This window comes from Siniperca chuatsi, linkage group LG4 (assembly GCF_020085105.1).
Source record: "Siniperca chuatsi isolate FFG_IHB_CAS linkage group LG4, ASM2008510v1, whole genome shotgun sequence".
NCBI lineage: Eukaryota > Metazoa > Chordata > Actinopteri > Centrarchiformes > Sinipercidae > Siniperca > Siniperca chuatsi.
In genome coordinates, this window is record NC_058045.1 from 27,891,200 (window position 1) to 27,910,983 (window position 19,784).

Here is a 19,784-nt window from a genome sequence, read left to right on the forward strand (position 1 = left end):
TGGACTAAGTGTGTTTTAATGGGTGTGGTATCCTGGCAGTCACACACTCAGATGTCCCCAGCACCATTTCAGGACACAGCACACTTACAGCAGGCTGGGGCTGTTAAATATCCATTATGCACTGTGTGTGTGAACTGGACCAAATAAACCACAACACTGCCTCTCTGCTCGCTTATACCCAGCAGCATGCTGTGCACTTAACTTGTATCAACTGTCTGTCCTGAACTCCTTTTGAAAACGGTGCTCTCAGTAAGAGGTTAAATCCCATTAGATTGACATAAAGGGAGCTTGGTGGCAACAAAACTGTGACAAAATGCCGAGTGTACAAGGACCTCACAAATTCAATTACATTTTCATTCTTGTGGCAAAATTTGAAATTTGATCAAGATTCCTCAAGCCTTGCATTTTTTTAAATTCAATATACTCTGCTATTTGTTGTATATTTTTTTTTGTGGACACCCTGCACACCCTGCTAGGAAACAGAATTCCTTGTGATTGTTGCTACAGTTGCTCCTGGAAGAGATAAGATAGAAAAAAACGCCCTGAAAGTCTCCAAAAATTCTCTAAGGAAACAATCACCTGGTTGTATCACACCATGACTAGTGCCTTGGGGTTTTTTATATGGCTCTCAGCTGGAAATCTTCTGCCCATCAATCCTTGACGTCACAGCAAGCTGAGGGTTATTATGTTGCTGTGCAGAAAGATGAGTACACGAGGGAGTGAAAACGACAAACAAGGGAATTGGAAAATTACTTGAAGAGCTCTGTGTAAACTATGATCGTGATGAAAATTAAAAATGTATGCTCCCAACATTTCCACAAAGTGCCTTGTACAGTGAGGAGCATAGAATTCAGGACTTGGAAAATAATTTTTTTAAGAGGTTGAATGAACTCATCACCCAGATCCTGCAGCTAAAAGAGTGTAATATTTTTAGGGCTGCAACTAACGATTATTTTCAATATCAATCTATAAGTTATCTGTTTTGGTTAATTATTTAGCCTTTAAAATGTCAGATAATTGCGAAAAATGACCATCACAAATTCCCAGAGCCCTAAGTGATGTCTTCAAACTGCTTGTTTTGCCTGACCAACAGTCCAAAACCAAAATATATTTAATTTAGCATTATAAAAAAACGCAGAAAATCAGCAAAATCCCATATTTGATGAATAAATAATCAATTAATCATTACATAATTTCCACACTAGATACAATACATTATCTTTGAGAAAATAGGACCTAGTTTTTGTTTTGCTAGCAATATTAAATTTTTTTCTGTGTTCCAGGCAAAACGTACCTTGGCAAACTATCTCTGGATTCATTCTCAATGTCCTCCATGCTTCTCTGGCAGCCGATATGAGATGACTGATCCAGGAATTGTCTTCCTTTCCCCTGCTACACCCCCTCCCTCTAATGGTGAAATCTGACAGAGGCAGACTTCACATGGAAAACAAGGAGCTCCCCAATGAGGAGAAGGCAATTATGTTCTGGCCTGATGTGCAACCTAATGCCAAGAATTCTATATCACATCAAAAAAAACAAAACAAAAGGCCTTCCATTCCCTCTCCATTCGTAATGGCTTGATTGCTGCCGAGTAGAAGCAGTTCTCCTGCAAGCCAACAATACCACTTTTTGTTTTCGAGGGCTGTGAAAGGGGAGCGAAGAACAGAGTAAATGGAAAAAAGGTATAGGATTGAGCAGAGCGGCACTGACATGTCACAAACATGAGTTGAGTTCTGCAGTAATTTCACATCCCATCTTCCCAAGGTTGTTCCTTTAAAGTCATTTCCACAAAAGTGAAACTACAATGTCAGGATGCCTTGGAGAACACGTGGCTTGGCTGAGGAGTAACACCTGCAAACCTGAATCTGAAAAAATCTGAATAGATTGCTTTTTCAAAAAATGTTTGTGTACAGTATCAGCATAATGAATTCATTCCTTTGAATGCCGGCAGGGAACTGAGAAAGGCTGAATAATGAAGATGAGATTTGAAAATAAAATATTCTCCTCTGGGAGTCTCAGGTACACACAACATTGAGTCCCTCCATGTGTTATTCAGAAATCAAAATAACCTCTTAACAAACACTTTTCTTGCCGGCTTGAATCAACTCTCAACTTTTGGTTTAGGCCACGCCATTTTTAAACAGTGAAGCTGCGTTTCTGTAATGGGAAAGCCTAGATGGGAAACTCATTGTAATAAGAAAAGGGGAAAAGATTAATAAAATGGGTAGCAGAAAGCAATTCTCTCACATTTCATCTTGTTATCTGTTTTACATTATTTCCCCTGGGTATCCTGCACTTTGCAGATATACAGCTCTGCACAAATAATCAATTAAGCCTGCAGATTTGCGGGGATTCAGCAGTTGCTTTGTGTCGGGCCTTCAGCCACTTTCAATGGATTTTCTGTCTCGATAAAAAGCCGAGAGTAACAAAGGCTTTTGTTGATAACAAAATTGTGGCGCAGGGTGGAATAATAAATCCCTTTATTATGAAATGGCTGTTTTGTTAATAATTCAAATTGGTCAAACAGTTTACCAATTACTACATTCTTACAGCCTACCAGACAAAAGAATCTGTCATCTACGCAGACTTAGCAACCCTTGTCAGACATCCACGGCCCTCATAGAAACACGGAAATGATCTTAATTATCGGGATGCAATGGGGAATTGTCAATGAGGGTGTTATCAACGCAGGGTGTGGTAAATTAAAGCCTGAAAGCTGTGTTACTGGGAGATCCACCATGTAAATCCTGTAAACCATGTGTCTCACAACAGCCAATCATGTTTAAGGTTGATGACCTGTCATCTCCACAAAGGTGATCTTCCAAAGGGAGTCATCATGTTATTCTAGGCGACAACACAAACTCTTTTTTTCTTTGCGTCTGCAAGCTGCCAAGTGGTTTTCTGATCATAAAATGGTCCCAGACGTGGTGTGCTTCACCAATCCCAGCTGCATCAAACTCCGGAGGCCAGACGGTTGCGCCAAGGACCCAAACAGATGTACCACCCCACAACAGCAGCAGCACCACCCTCCTCCATCGTCTCCCTGCGCTGGGCCTGTCACTGCTGTCAGCAGCTTGAGCTCACTCACTCTAATGGGAGGAGGTGGTGTTGTGGAGGTAGCGGTAAAGGGGAGAGTGTGTGTGTGCTGAATGTGATGCGTTCCCCGCGGACACACTGTCCAAGTGCGCCACCTTCCCCCCACCACCACCGCTACCACCAACTGCCACTGCTACCACGGCCGTGTCCCTCGAGGGAGAAACAAGCAGTCCAGTGACAATGGCACTTCCAGCTGTTCTCCCATAAGGAACCGGTGTGCAAGACAAGCCTTACAGCATAAAAAACCCCAAATGGTCTCAGCCAGTCAGCCTGTTAGGCTCTCTGATACAAGAATATTTCTAAGCACTGCCAAGCAGCCTTTTCTATTCCGGATGGTCCCGGTGTCCTTGCCTTTATAAGCTCATACAGTACAGTGAGAGGAGTCCCTTGTTCTTGTTCCAGGATGTGTTGGAGACATCAACAAAGCTTTTCAATTCATCAACATTAAGGCTTGTTTTTTCCAGAGCAGCGTTGGCATAGGTGCTGCAAGCTACTGGAGTACATTCTCATGAAAAACTGAGCATGTGCCACCCGTTGATGCTACCTTCAGAGCAATCAAGCATCAAAACATTTACAACAAACGACTGTGGCCCTTCCTCTACTGCAGTACAATCATCTAGATCATCTAGCCCGGTCCGTAATTGAAATGTGATTGTGAAGAGCTTCCTCAGATCAGTCCATATTTCCCCCTATTTGATTTCTGCTTACTTAGCTGTGAATAGACTTGTGCCATCTCTGGAAAGCCAATCCTTAATGCCATCAGTGATATGAAAGGGAGACTGCATTCATCATGAATCACAAACTGAGTGCAACATAGAGCTTAATGTGCTGATGATGTGGCAACATATACAGTACTTGTTTCATTGCAGAGAACTGCTGAGAGGCTCTCGGACTCACTGCAGTGATGGAAAGGGTCACTGACACTCTCGACATGAAAGAGATTGAGGATGTGGTTGCTACTGAAGCTTTCAGAGTGTTGTCTGGATGTTTACATTTAAGGTCAAAGGGAAATATGAAAGCCTTTTGCCGTTCTAGCTGCGAGCATAATGAGGATGGGAGGCGTGAGAAATGATTCATATGTGACCGAACCTCTCCACGGCCCTTCTAAGCAGTTAGCACTTTGACCTAGATTAGCGCTCTGCCAGGGGTGCACTTGGGAGGGATGGCAATGGAGGACTCCGATACTGTCTGCTTATTTCCACAAGAAAACACACTTGACATGCGTACACCCTCGGTACACATCCATATGGTCTTCATTTCTTTGCCATCCCTTGTGTGAGGTTGTGAACATGCGGCCAGTGATATAAATTATTACCTACATCTGAGACACAAGATGATTAGTATTTGAATATTGGGAAGTACTCTCTAGAGCAAAGATATTCAATTAGTTCTTTGTTATATCACATTCGGCTAATAGACTGTGTGCCTCCTCGACTTCAAACTCCCTGACTGCCCTTTGTGCCTGACATCATGTGTCATAAACATATGCTGCTGCTCCCCTGAGGTCATTTTCTACATTAAAATCACAGACCCACATGAATTAGCTGACAACAGCCTGTCATCATGTCTACTCCATAAAAAAAAAGTGGACAGTGGCTACGGGCATGAGAGAGGATCTCTCATGCCCGCTCTCTCTCTGTCTCCATTTGTGAGACTAGAAAAAGGAAGAGGAGACTTGGCTCTGCCTTAAAAGCACTTAAAAAGCCAAGGTCACCTCCTGGTCAAATCTGTGAAATGAGAAAATGGCTGAAGGGGCAAGAGGCCGGTGACAGATAACATGAGAATGCACTATCTCCTCCCTACACATTTAGTGCAGGGGAGGACAGGGCACTGGCAGGCATCTCAAAAGGCTCCATCTTGAAATGAGGACTGGAGACACAATAAGATGGCCCAGTTTCACCCAGTATGACAGCGCATACATTGAAGTGCTCTTAGGGAATGAGCTTTTTGGTCAAGCAGAGAGTGGATGGACAATGAGCTGAATGTGAGCTTACACAACTGGGTTTTGTATTTAATCACAGCGGCTGAAAGTACTCAGGTAAATTTAAAGGTGCAGCCGCCATTTTAGTCAATTTGGATGATGCATCCTAAAACTGAATTGACATTGTGCTAATCCAACAATATAAGTAAAATCAGTATCTAAAAAATTATTAGTTATCAGGTGGCGGTTTTTGGAGGTGGTCCACTGACACTGAATTATCTCTCGACACTGTGGGCCAAGATTTTTTTCTGTGATATACAACACCCAAATGACTTCTATTTAAAGCTAGGGTAGGTAACATTGGAGAAACTAGCAAGAGACAGGTACATTTTGAAAGTATCCAACTGAAAAAATCCCACCCCCTCCCTTCAAGCCTCCCTCCAAAGCCACTCCCCCAAAACACATTTTCATGTGCAATGAGTGCACAGGCAGAGTGCGCCAGGTAGGCAGGCAGGTAGGCCAGGCAATCATTTCATTTGGGTTGAATGATGCGATTGGATGGGCTTATTACAGGCCTGCGACAGCCACAGATACCAGATTATTTTCAGAACATTTGATTTATTGATTGCTGTCGGGATGTAAAGAGAATTTCAACAAATATAACAAATAATGCTTCTGAAATACATTACCTACCCTAGCTTTAAACGATGGACTTGCAGCTGTGACTCATGCTATGACCCAATGTGCCCATAATTAATATAAGCCCTGTCTGCACACAGGACTATCACCTGGGGTCCCACTTTGATTTGTAATAACTGCAGATGGACATCTGTATTTTAATAATGTGTGACTCAGCCACGTCCATGATGTGCAAAGTAAAAATTCGACCATATATCACCTAGTAGAAATCATCTAATATTGGTCTCATCTAGTGTGCCAGTAATTTAGAGTTTTTGTGTTTTTTACATACATTTTAAAGATCCTTTACTGGGTAGAGAATAATTGATGCTGGCATCGAAATATTAATGATTTGGTAACATATTGGGTGCAAAATCTGGAGTTTCATCTAACCCACTAGTGACAAAAGCTAGTGATTAGCTGGCGAAAAAAGTTAGTTTTCTCAGGAGGTGGTGGTGACCAAAACCAAGCTAAATGAGAGCGAATATTGGAGTTACATTCAGCAGATGATTAGAAACCTGACATAAATAGGATGAAAATGTTAGTCCGCATCTGCTGGATGTGTTAATTTGCACCACATTCACCACAGCAACTTTATAGGGGAATAGCATGTCTGTTAACTTGTTTTAGATTAATGCCACTTTAAATTGCAATAAGACCCCTGGTACTAGTCAAGTGTGAATTACGGTATAGTGTCCCAGCCGTTTCCTCATTATTCACTGTCTGTGGAACAACTGCAGAATTAGTTCATACATGATGATTATCACAGCTCAACTGTGACCTTCTGAAATTCAACTTTAAACCGGAACTTCCTTTAAGGTTTTAAGGTTGCTATTTGGCAATATAACTAAATCAGAAACATAGATACCTTTGAAATCAGAAACAAATCAGTTGAAATACTAACATCATGTTTGAATAAAAAAGTACTTCAGATTAGAAAATTCAACATTTTAACAAAATTACACACATCTTTAAGAGCTGTTATGTGATAATAGTAACATCATCGTCGTCTCAGTCAATAATTGTTAACTGCATCTCGTATTGATTCTGGAGGCAAACATTCATCAGAAAACAAAAGAAACCAAACTGAATTACTGAATAAAACCTTCCAGTGGATCACAGTAGTGTTTACAATTTAAATCAAGAAATCCATAATCTCTAAAGCTTTATATTTCAAAACCAACCTTCACAATCCTAGAGATCTCACATTCTTTCCTACTCAACGCAGGAGAATGGCCAACAAGCAGAAACTGAGATGTACAGCACGATACCTCAGTGGAGGAGCCCATGTTTCCTGCTGGCCTCACCAGCCTTGAATAGCAGAGTTCTTCTAGAGGCAGCTCTCTCCTGAAACATTGACTACCTATCCCAGTGCTAGACTGATGGGAGAATATCCGATATCCCTGCATCCTCGGAAGTCTCCGAAGTCTCCAGCATGAATATTTGATGAGAGATGTGTGGGACGACCAATCACTAAAAGACATTTATCGCCAATACCCCTGACTAGGCAGTCCTCGCTAAGCCTCTCCTTTGGTAATCAAAAACAAACGTTTTATGGATGAAAAGGCCCTTTCTAGAGAATCATTGATACCACTGTAATGTATGTATGTATGGAAGATTAGCTCGGCTACATGCTGAGAATGCATTAGGATTCAAAATTTGATACAAACATTAGACATATTCTTTTTTTTAATCTTACATTTATATTTTCTACTACCACCAACAACAAAATGAAACAGTGTAGCCTATTTTTTTATACATCTCGCCTGCCTGTGTTTGTTGTGTCTGCCCTCCCATGAGTCTCCAAGAGCACATGGTCTATATTAATTAGCTATTCTGGGACTTAAGTCTGTACTTATTCAACCTTAACGACCCTGTTTGTGCCATAGCAACATTACAGTGTTCAGCAAATTCCTGCGGTCATTGCTCAGACCTTGAGTTTTCCATCATCAGCCTATTATTTTATAACCTTGGTTATGCAAAACACTATGGCATTTGTGGTGACAGAAAGGAGCTCCCAGGTCCTCATAAAAACCTTATTCCAATTCTGTACCCTTTTAATGATGCTGCAATTGAACAATTTCTTCACTGTAGTTCAACTATTACAGTATCTTCTCTTCTATGTCCAACTAATGAGATTGTAAAAGTATCAAAACTGTAGATAATGTTGAATTTCTACTCCGAAACACAGTGACTTTTGAAGGCACCTGTCCAAGTGCATTACATTGTTGAGTTCCAGTTATCAATCAACAACTCTATCAACCCCCTGCAGATGTCTTATAGTCATTTTGTGCTGTGGGGCAAGAAAAGTCTTAATTGCACCGTTAAACCTCTTGTGAAGCTGCTCAATGGCAACAGTAAAGGTGGCTGTACTGGGCCACAACCAGGTGCCCTGTGTGATGCAAAAATGATGCTGATTATTTGATTAGAATTCTGGTTACATAATACCACAAAAGCTTTCAGTCAGTGTCTATATGGCTCTTTTCTGTCACTTGTATTTGTAACTGTGGTGGCAGTTTATTGCTATAATCAGATAGAACTAAATGAGGCACCGAACCAACTGTAACACAATTACACTTTAATTAACGAGTGTTTTACTGTTCAGTGACATTTATGCTCAGAGCTAAAGACTAAGAATGTCTTCACAAAGATGACATTGGCTAATTTCCCAGGTGTGATTCCTTTTTTTTTGTCCGCCAGAAAATCAATTAGAATCAGGCTGATGGCAAACTTGTCCTACAGTCAAGACAAGGTGTAACATTCTGCTATGTATATTTTGTAGTATTACATATGTATACTGTTACATGCTAGTATGTCAATATGTTAATTAGTCAATTTTACAGTTAAATATAGACATGTTTATAATTACTAATTTTTGAAAAAAACCTCTAGTACTTTTCTACTGACGATAGATCCTTCATTAACCCTGCTGAGGTTAATGAAGGATCTATCTGTGTTACAGCTCAGTGAAATTGTGTCTCTTGTTTTAGGATGTGTAGCCAAAGGGGCTATTTCTTTTGAATAGCGGTTGTCTGCAATTACTCTTTAGGTGGATCTGTTGCTGTCAGTTTGAGATGCTGACAAAGGATGCCCTTTGCCTTTGAAGTACTTCATCTTGCCTCAGGTAAAAGAGTCCATAACTTGGTAAAAAGGAAAACTTTTTGTTTGGTTCCCAGCCTCAGGCAGGCTTTCAACCAAGTGGGCTCCTCTGATGTTGAAATATACACATTACACATTCAAAATAGTATGTGATAGAAAAAAAAAGAGAGGGAATCATCCCTACTCATTTCATGAAAGTGCAACAAGACCACTCTGTTAAGAGAGTATGCTGCACATTTCCTCCTGCCTTTTGAAATAGCAAATCAGAATCCAGTAAAAGCTTGTCTGTGTGCATTATTAATGCCGCTACAGTGAAAGAAGTAGCCAAGAGTATGCCTTGCACCCAAATCTTCACCTGGCAGCATGGGCAACAAAAACACATACATCCCGTTCCATCATTTTGAGTCTGAACATGTTTGAATGAGTACTATTTACATATTTTTAATAATTGATACTATTTAAAAGCATGTTAGACCTAATACTAATTCATTTTGAAGGCTTACATACATTAACTAGAATATCTTCATTGAAGGTGAGAGTTGTGTTTTCAGCAGGTTTCCAAATGCATTCCGCAGACACAGCCATTCTCTTTCACCTCTAGAGCAGAGGCTCTTGTGTTTATTATTCAGCGTAAGTCGGCACACCAGCCCGGCTCCACCTTTGGCTCATTTCCGAACAATTTTCAAGCTTCCTGTAAAATGAATATGCATTGCCTTTGCAGTGAATCCATTTGCAAGACAGAATGATAATGAAGAGAAAGTGCTTTCAAAAACCCCAATTAATCCCATGTAAAACGACTGCTCAATGCTTCTAATGAGATGCCATTTTAATAAGCTGGTATGTTGTACAACAAAGCCATTTGGTAAACATTATTGTTTATTTGTTTGATGACATGCAAGCAATGGAACGGATTGGATTTTGTGAAAAATAAAAACACTTATCAATGTTTAATGTAAAGAAAATGTGCCTTTTAACTTGCAATGTGCAGCCTTCAGTACACACAGAGGTTATTGTGCACAGAGAAAATACACATTCATGTGTATTTTGTTTTCAGGAGTTTATACAAAGCTGCATTAACATTAAACAGCTTCTTATTGAAAATAACCTTGAGCAGTGAGCTATCTCAAGTCTATGCAAAGAATATTACAATAACTCAAGAAAATCAAGTTTGTCTATATAGGAGGAAGCTGCTCTAAATTTGACACAAATTTAGATGGAAAATATTTATGGGAACCTCATAAACAGAAGCTCAGTGCAGGCACAACCTAATTTCTTTTTTATTGCACCATGAAATACACCTTTCAGAGGCTGCTGCTTGGACACGTTAAAAGGAGCAACAGAATGTGGTCGGACTTCGAGCTAGACTGTGTCAAAGCTCAGTGAAAATTGTTGAGAGATGGATCAAATTTGAGGGGTAATCGGTAGCTTGTAAACAACGCTGCTTTGTGAAGAAAACAAATCTACTTGTTATCGACTCAAAGCCCGCCGACTGCATCTCTGCCTGGTTGAATGTGTTTACTTATTCATCAAGGTGGAGAGGGCCAGCTACTTTCTGAAACTCTTGGTCCCAGCAGTTATCCTTTTCCTGCTGTCGGACAAGAGGTGCAGACCCGATTAAAGATGCATGGTGACCAGTGAGTTCAGCTTAAAAATCTCCAAGCTTTATATTTGACGTGGGAAGCGTCACATCAAATATTCATGAGCCCAACTGTGTGTGCAGTCTTTGGCACATGGAGGTAATGTAGCTTTTTCCACCCATGTCTGTATGTGCATCTGTATTTGGCAGTATTGCATGCTGCATCCTCATCTGCCATGCAGAAAGAAATGGGAGGATGGGAGGGTGGCAGATTTAAGAGGCCACGGGGGTTGCCTTCATATTATCTTAGCATGAAGGTTGCTCCACAAAAATTAAAATTGAAGCAAAGATCTCATTCAGTGTTACTGGATGGTTAGGTACCCCACGTTGTGCTGTCTGGCCCGTGCTCTCTACAGATTGCTTGGTATTCAGGGAAACACTCACAGAAGAGAGGTAATAAGAGTGTACTGGGCAAACTGTGCATTGAAATGAATAGATGGAGACCAAAAGGGCCTCTGAGTTTTATTGAGTATTCATGAGTAATACAACCATACCAATCAGACGGATGTCTTTGGGTTGGTCTAAAGGTTAGCAAAATGGGTTTGTGGTCAGATTGAATCTCAGACCAGCTGGTCACACTGCAATGTTTCTGCTATACTGACTTTAACACCCAGTCCCGGGCAGCTAACAGTGGGAGATACTGTGTTTATACTGGAAATAAGTCAAGTGTAATTGTGTCCAACTGTCAGCAGTTAAAAAAAAATGCCTCATTTATAGTTTGCATCTTGCTATCTAGCAAGCTAGTGTTGAATTTAAGAGTAATCTGTTCAGAGTTACGACTGTGTGCCAAGTTCTGTACATGACTTTTCTTATAGTCGCTGCATCCAGCTGCTGATGGTGAGTCAAAAACGTCACTGTGTTAGCTATGGCTACTTCAGCCTTGATATTTTGTTTTGTATTTCTTCATGTTGGAGCAGGGACATGCACAGACCTTTTGAGGGGCTGTTGCTGTAACCTGAATAAAAGGGCAACCCCCTTTTTTCAAGCTCGTTTTAAGCTTAATACTGCCATCTATCAATTTGATTGTAAAATACATGTACCTGTATGGTGATCACACCGTTTCAACATGGCACAATGGCCCTTCGTTTAATTACTCGTTATGGACACAATACTATACACAAATATAATATACTGTGTATTTATCACTGATTGAAATATTTGTTTTTAGTTAGTTATTAGCCTACTTCCAACTTTTAAAAAATGCTTCTGAGAAAATAGGCCTACTTCACATTAAATTAATTATATAGGCTTAAGGCATAAGGCTTCACCTGCTGGCCTGCTGGTAGTCTGACTCAGCTCTGCAAAGTTAGCTCCTTAGCTGCCTACCTCAGCAGACCGCCTATATGTTAACCAGATAGCTGGCTAAGATTGGTTCATGTGATAGCATAATATAAGGCAATATTGCACGACGTGATGCAAACGTGACAAGCTGCACATTGTTTGGAAGCATATGTGGAGATTTTTATTCACAGAGCATCCCTTTGGTTATACCATTCGTCATTCATCATTCACCATCATTACCACAACTTCAAAAGACTCACCGGAGCCCCCGGAGCCCTCACACAACGGCAACTAAACAGAGTTTGGATGCTACAGTGTCACATGACAGGAGGCATAGGGCCGCCCCATCCCTGTGTACCGCGGGGGCATGCCTATCAAAAAGTAATAAATGTTTGGATAATATGGCGGTTAATTTAGTCTAACTTTAGCAATTATGGACTACTCGTATTTTGTGCATAAAAGATAAACATTTTTGAAAGATTGACTTGGGCTTCATGGCGCTTCTGCCTCCCGTGTTTCCCCCAGCATGAATCTGCTGCCACAGGTTGCTAAAGGGGTCTTAAAAGTCATTGAGAGAGTCACTACATTGGCAACATTGACTGACACTGATCTTCTGAAACATTTATTGCCCAAAATGTGTTCCTATAATTGAGAAAAAAGTATAATAAGTAATAAAGAAGAAACTAAAAAAAAAGTAAAGAAATGTATGTGCCATGTGTCATTTGGAGATGAGATATATTGTTTTATACTGAGGGAATCTATTCCATTCTGTCACTGATAGTCACAGAAACAGTGTTTTATTCTTGGTCCTTTGCCATTATTGTGATATATTTATATTTGGTTTTAACAGAGTCAAAGCATTCTAGTCCAGCTAATAAGCCATCAAAGACAGTCTAAAAATATCCAGTAAGCCTCTTCTCTCTGCTCCATTCATGACTGAAAAGGAAATATGGCAAATGGCAGTCAAATCTCACTGTAACAGCTTTAAGTAGCTTCTACACTGACACTTTGCATCAACCCACAGTCAAATCAATGCACTCACTTCCTTGATCTCCTGACTCTGTGACCATCAGAAGAAAACTGTGCTGTTGTCTTTAGTGGCCTAACGTCACTGGGCTTGACAGTCCATACAATCTACAATTTTTAAAGATTTTTTTTTTTTAAATGTGCAGTGATGCTAAATGTGTTAGGCGTGTCATTGAGCGTCCTTTCACATATTCTCCCCCTGCAGTGGTGCCATGGTGCTCATTTTCTCACCTTGTTTTATTCTCGGCTCAGATTGGAGATGCATGGGCGATTATTGCCTTGTGTTCAGGAAGAGTGACAATGGGCGCTGAGCCACGGTCTGCTCGGTCTTTCGTTTGTGTCTCACTGGCTGTGAAATACACCCCAAATGAACGATATGAGAGACTGCACAGTTCAGTCCATGATGGATGTTGTCATTGTTCATGGAAGGCTCCAGTACGTTTTAGCTGAGATTTGTAATAACCCAGCAAAAAGATGCAAACAAATTAATTTTGCACACAATATCACAAACATAAGGATGAGAGAAAATGGAAAACAATGATTATAACAGTGTACTAAACATTGTCCTTTGCAGTTTCAACTGACCTGCCAGAGCTGAAATGAGGCTTTACCTTAGTTTTCATACAGCCATTTTCATTATTATGCCCCACTTATCAAACTGGGACAGAGTACCTCTCTCACACTGTACAGTCACCACTCCTGTGAAATCATAAAGCAGAAAATCACCATCCATCTGACATTTTTCGCAGGGGAAATAGTGGCGATAACTCCTGACTGAGTTGGCATTTGGAAGTTGGACGTTTGTGCCTCGGGGACAGGACAGGAGTTGTGGGTTGAGAGTCGAGAGTCGAGAGGGAGCAGAGAACAAGTTTTTTCTCTTGTGGATAGGATCCGCTTTATCAGTCACAGCTGCTGTGTGGCTGGCCCTGGTGGGCACAGACGTTTGGTGAAACCCCTACATTTCACTCTACACACTGCACGGTGGGGAGTCTCTCAAAATAGAAGACAATAATATGCATGGTGGGCTTTTCAAGGAGGAAATGCAACACACCATATGGGAGCCGGAGCATGCAAAATATTGAAACATTGCTTTAGATACAGTTGTCTGATGCTGCTGATAGCATTCATTCCTGACTCTGACAGCCGCAAAGCAAGGATTTCTTTGAATACATCAATTCTGGGTATACACATACAGCTTTGTGAAGGGTGGGACTAGATGACAGAAAATGATGTGTCTTCTAGATCCTTCCATTATTCAAAATAGAGCTCAAATCTTTCTCAACAATACAGATGTAAACCTCTGAATTTTCACAGCTTTAAAATAAATGTACATTCCTATTTTTCTGTTAGCTCAGTTCTTGTATGAATGGTTCATTCAATCATTTTGACGTTACATATACTCAGTTGATAATTTTAAGAGTGAAAAATGCTTGAAATCAAAAACAACATAAAGAGCCAGCAGCAGGACCTGACTTTTAAGCATGAGTGTTTGATGAGAAACTAAACTAGGTCTGCTAGATTGATTTACCTGTAATCAGTGTAGATATTTTTTCTTATATTTACATTTCTTGTGAATTACTGCATAATTTGAGCTTTTCTGGACTCTAAAAATCATCCAAATATAACAGGGACAACTCCCTTTTTGATTGACCCGGTGATAACCCATTGACCCAGTGCAACCAGTTGGGATGGGTAACAACCCATAAAGGTTGGGAACCACTGGCTTAACCAGCTCGACGTGTTCATGTTACGCGTCTACTTCCACTCCTAAAAATATACCCAGATTACAGATATTTTTTTCTTCTGCATAAAATGAAAAGTTTTCAGTGAATATTTAAAACCAATTTACACAGGCATTAACTAGCAGGATACCATTTCTTTCAGCCCAACCTTTGTGCTATTAATAGTCTCAATCCAATAAATGTCATTCCACACTTAACGTAACTGAATTATTTAGTCATGTTCCCCTTGACATCTGATGTAATTCATTCTCTCTCTATTTTGTGCACCCTCTCCCTTCAGACGTTAAATAAGATTACATCTGAGCTTTGGATAGGCTAAAGAAATGGACATCGATCCACTTAACCCCCACCCCCACCCCATTACACAGCCCCCATCCCCCTAAAACCTCTCCTTCCAGTAAATTATCATGAACTAAACCTTGTCTTTGATGTGATTGAGGCTTGTCTTCACTAGAGAAATTAGCCAACATTCATCAGAACCTTGGCACACAGGCAGAAAAACAAGATGAGTGTTTTCCTTGGTGATATGTAGAAATTATAGTCTTGTCAACAGAAAGGCAGACTGTTCAATTAGACGCTGGGCTCCCTCCTGCAGGTGGCAGCACAGCAATGATCCAATCAGGAGGAGAGCTGGCTGGTTAATATGGCTTGTCACGTCTGAGCTCCCTTATCTCTGGATAATGCTGCTCAACGCCAAAGGGGCCTTGCAGCCAACTCATTCCAATTGATTTAGAGAGCATTGAGATCCTGCCCCGTTTACAAAAGGAAATACCAACCTGAGTTGAAGTACTCTGTGGTAGAGAGGGCCTTTTATCCAGCCCACATGCTTTAAACTGTTGGCATCGCTTTGAGACACTAACTGCTGACATTTAACAAAGACAACAATGTGACCTCCGGGGCTCCATTCAGAGCACAAAGGTCAAAAGCTGGACTTGGGCTCCCACAAGCTGGGAGTGAGCACTACCAACTGCGAATGTTATTTGTTAAATGTTGATGCTACTTATGCAATTAAAGCCTTTGTTCTCACACTACCACTGTGGCATAGACACAGAGGCGGCACAGGTAAAGCCAGCGATGAAGAGGCAATCTTCAGATGAAAGGTGAAAATGTGAAAAGCTCATAAATCATGAAGCATTCGCTCAGATGCCTTGTCACCCACCTGTTCTTGAATTCAAACTACAATTATTATGCTTTTACACAAACCTGGTGACATTTACATTCTCTCTTTTTATAACATGTTTACGAAGAGGCTGTTTCACCGCTGAAAAACAGAGCTCTTGGAACCTTGAACTGTACCCGTGGCTCTGTCAGCCATGAATAAACCATGTAGCGCTATCATGATGAAGGAGTCGGCATCTTCTACTCATAGATACACAGGGTCTGATGCTCTGTCTGTTGAGCCAGTGTCCCAACATTGACTGCCGGTTGTAATTCTCTCAAGAGATTGGAGCTGACAATCTTCGGCTTGCCAGACACAAAATCCTGTTTATCTGTCAAGATGAGCGGCTGTAGTTCACCATTCTCTCCAGCTCTGCCTGTAAGCTCTCTGGGCAGACAAAGCCTTAGACAACATGAAGACAGAAAGACAGGCCTGATAGCAAAACTGGCTGTGCCATCAACACTACTGACACCAAGAAGTTCGGTCAGTTGTGGTTTACCCTGAGACTGCAGAGGCTCACACTCAGACTTGACTTTCATGTTCCTTTGAAAGAAGTGCTCTAGGTTAACTCAGACTTTCTTTGTATATAATAGATTGAGGTACTCCAAACTTATCAAACTGCATTCTAAAAAAAGTTTTGGGTGTCTTCTCACTATCTTAGACCTACTATCTTTCCAAATAAAGACAGATTTCTTTTTCAGCGGTTGGCAATTGATTTCACATTACCTCATCTGACCACTGGAAGGGTGCGTGAATTGTTTAGAGGCTCTAAAGAATCAAAGTGTGTTGACTAAAAGTCTTGATACTACTTAGATCAATGTTTCAGTGTGGCTTACACACAGCTTGTACATGTAAGAAGGACTCAAGACAGAGGGATTACAGAGCATAAAACATGGCCAAAGAGGACAAATGTGTAACTCGGAGAGAGATAGCAGCTGTGACAGGCTTGTGAGCCAAGGTGCCAGTAGAGAGTGAGAGGGCAGTGTTGATGGGCTTGCTGGGTGGAAAGGAGTGATGTGAGGGTAAGGTCAGGCAGATGGTAGCCGATAATGAGGGTGTAGAGGTGTAGGGAGGAGGGGAGTCGTGCTGCTCTCAGGCTAGGGCTCGGCAGCGAAGCTCAGGACCGACTTCAGGACCAGCGAGACCGCGAGAAAAAAAGTGTGGGAGGTAGAGGGAAGAAAGCAAGGATAGGCCCTGTGATGAGGGTGATCCCAGCTCTGTGCAACCTTTAACAAGCACACCCATCATCCCATGATGTCTACACTCAATGCACCGACCAGTCACCAAATGTGAGAAATATTTCAGCATTCACTCTCTTGAAATTCTCCTTTGGGTACATTCACTCCTGGAATCTTTTTTCATGTCTTGACCTTGCCTTCATTAATGGGTTGGCATTAATGCATAATTAATAAGAAACAAATGATTCTATGCTAATAAAGTGGCTAGACGTTTGACAAGGAGAGTGCAATTTTTTGTGGTCCTGTGTCTGGCTGAGGGGACAACATCTTCTCTCCTGCACACATACACTATCAGATAATGTTGGGAAAATACAGCTGAATTGTGCTATCTGGAACAGCAGGGCTAGGAGAAAGAACAGCACATAGAGATAACAATGAGAGGAACATTAACAGGCTAGAGGAAATGGTTTGAGGTGTTTGCAACATTTTCCCTATAAAAATAATCAAAATATAGTCCTCAGAAGCACAGTTTGTTACGCCACTATCGTCTAATCACTGCACATCTAAAGCCCCTTGGCAAGCCAGCCTAAAAATGTGAGCACAAGAAAAAAGGGAGTCAGAAAATCAAATAAAGTAATGAAAGGATGTGTCCTAATCCGGCTTAGATGTCATAATTTGTGTTGGCAGAAAAATGTGTGCTTTAGCAGTTTTACATTAACATTCTGATAGGATTTTCTATTGGTGTTGACAGCACTCTGCTAATTCTTCAACAAAAAAAAAAGCATCATAAGTTCTTTTTTTAAATTATTACTTTGATTAGGCTTCATATTTGTGAAACCAGAAATTTGTGCTTTATTATGTCCCCTCCTCCCACCCCTCTTTCTGCCTCATTTGGTCGTGATGACAGCTGACAAGCCCCGCTGATTTTTCATTAACAGCTCATGCCGTCACCAAAACGTTGGAGGCACACAGGAAATGAGCACTCATATCAATATTCCGGATGACATCTCAAACACAGTACATCTCAAGTAGACACTGACTCTGCCACGTGGGGCAGGGGTTAGCTATTGATCAGCCTGCATTATCATTATCGATCTACAAGGCGAATCAGGGCGGGATCAAAACCAACCACTACTTAACTTTGTCTCTTTACGTCGAAAATCTGAGTTACCATACCTGCAAGAGATGGCGTGAGCTGCCACAGGCCATCATACGATTCGACATTTTCATCATCTGAGGTGTTTCATCATCTCTACTATGATCTCACTGGAGAATCATTGTATCGCAACAGAAAATGTAATTATAAGACTCATCAATGTGGTGCTTGATTTGGTTTTCCTTCAGGTTAGTGTAAGGGAAAGGTACCATGATTGTTGATCTTCATTTATGACACAGCATCTGATATACAGGCATGCTCCTGGGGCTTCTGAGTCAATACCAGTATCAGTTAAAAACCTTTCATTAAGGTAGGTATAACACTTCAGTGGCTACCTTATTTTCTCCTTTATCTTGGAGGCTGGAAGGAGGAAATAAAGCACAAGCGAAAGCCTCAGCTCCATACGGGATAAAATCTATTCTCTATTATTGCACTGCCGTTGCTTGAGGGCCGTCAAGCTAGCAAGGTAATGGCATTGCCTGTGATAAATTTATGGCTGAGCTGCTCCATGTTCCATGAGGGATATAACGGGCTGGGAATTGTCCAGATTGTTGAAGTCACAACTAAAATAACAAATGACCCTCCGGTGACAAATCAACAACGTCATTTACAATGTCATTCAAATGACTAAGTGTGCTCTAATGGCAGTCAAATGCATTGTATATTTACACAATGCTGCATGAACAGACGGGCTGTACAGTGAGCTGTCAAACTTCCAGAAAGATTGTAAGGAAGAGAATACTGGGCAGTGTAGAGTTGATTTGGGTGACTCGACACACGGTGGAAATCTCTCACGATAGCAACAGGATAGCACTCGATGGGCAGTGGAACAGCTGGTTCACAGACCTACCAGGTGAGAGAGGTCTTGAGGCCGTGCTGCAGGCTCCATGCGGACCATCTGAGGACCTTGGTCTGCATCCTGTGCATTACATCAGCTCTCAACGAATTGGACACCCTGACTTTTCTTTACTCGGCCGAGTCCATTTTCATCCGTTTGTTCTGTCCTTCTCGCCAACCCAGACAGTGAGACTGTTCTGTGCCAATTAATCAATACTCACGGCTGAAGCAAGTTGGCAGTGTTTCAGCGGAGCTAAGCTAATAGGGCACTAAAATGGCTCTGCATTTTCATCTTTTATAGGGCATAAGACCATCTATTAAAACAGGACATGGCTCCTCCAGGACCTAACTTTTGTCATCACGTACTAAATAATAATTGGTTTACCAAAGGTTAATTGCTCAATAGATACTAGGCCATTGGAATTTAATTGTGCTGTTAAATGCCTCAGTTGTAGCCCATGCTTTTGTAATAGCTCATTTGACTTGGAATGAATGGAAAAACTGTTTGGATTCCAGATGACTACTAAAAGTTGCTAACTGTTGCAAAGAGTCTGTTTAAATTTGACATAGTCAGTGGTTGATTCGCTAAATAATAATTTGAGTTTCTTAAGCTGAAAGCTCTCAAAGCACTAACTATCTTTCCTTTATTAATTAAGCACTTTCCATGATTTTGTCTTCTACACCACCAGCTTTTTGTCTAGTCTTAGCATTGGTAGATATACACAAGTCAGCAAGATCAGCTGCACATAGGAGCTGTCTCTCCCTCAGCAGATAATGGGAACTATAAAATGCCAATCTGGGATTTTGTGAGTCCATCAGTTATGCATATTAATTCTTATATTCCTCAACAGTATGGGTTGTATGGCAGATGGAAAATATGCTCTCTGCAATATTTTTTTCATTCCACAGTCATTTAATACACATCTATAAGAGCTATATATATATATTTATCCAATGTTTGCAAACTAGATGAAA

General features: G+C 41.0%; 1 protein-coding gene across 14 annotated transcripts in view; it reads right to left on the reverse strand.

Annotated features, from left to right (window-relative positions):
* LOC122874508 (alpha-1,3-mannosyl-glycoprotein 4-beta-N-acetylglucosaminyltransferase C-like) overlaps nt 1-19,784 on the reverse strand; it is a 103,299-nt gene that overhangs the window by 11,024 nt on the left and 72,491 nt on the right. The window contains exon 1 of one of the 14 annotated variants that reach the window (XM_044192460.1): nt 6,967-7,237. The exons of 12 other annotated variants lie outside the window; for them this stretch is intronic. Coding sequence is in view for 1 of the 2 variants with exons in the window: in XM_044192446.1 (XP_044048381.1) it covers nt 1,295-1,319 (25 nt within the window). In the remaining variant the exon portion in view is untranslated. Of the gene's footprint in view, nt 1-1,294; nt 1,347-6,966; nt 7,238-19,784 lie in introns of those variants that run through there. One more of the 14 variants, XM_044192446.1, reaches the window with a different exon arrangement.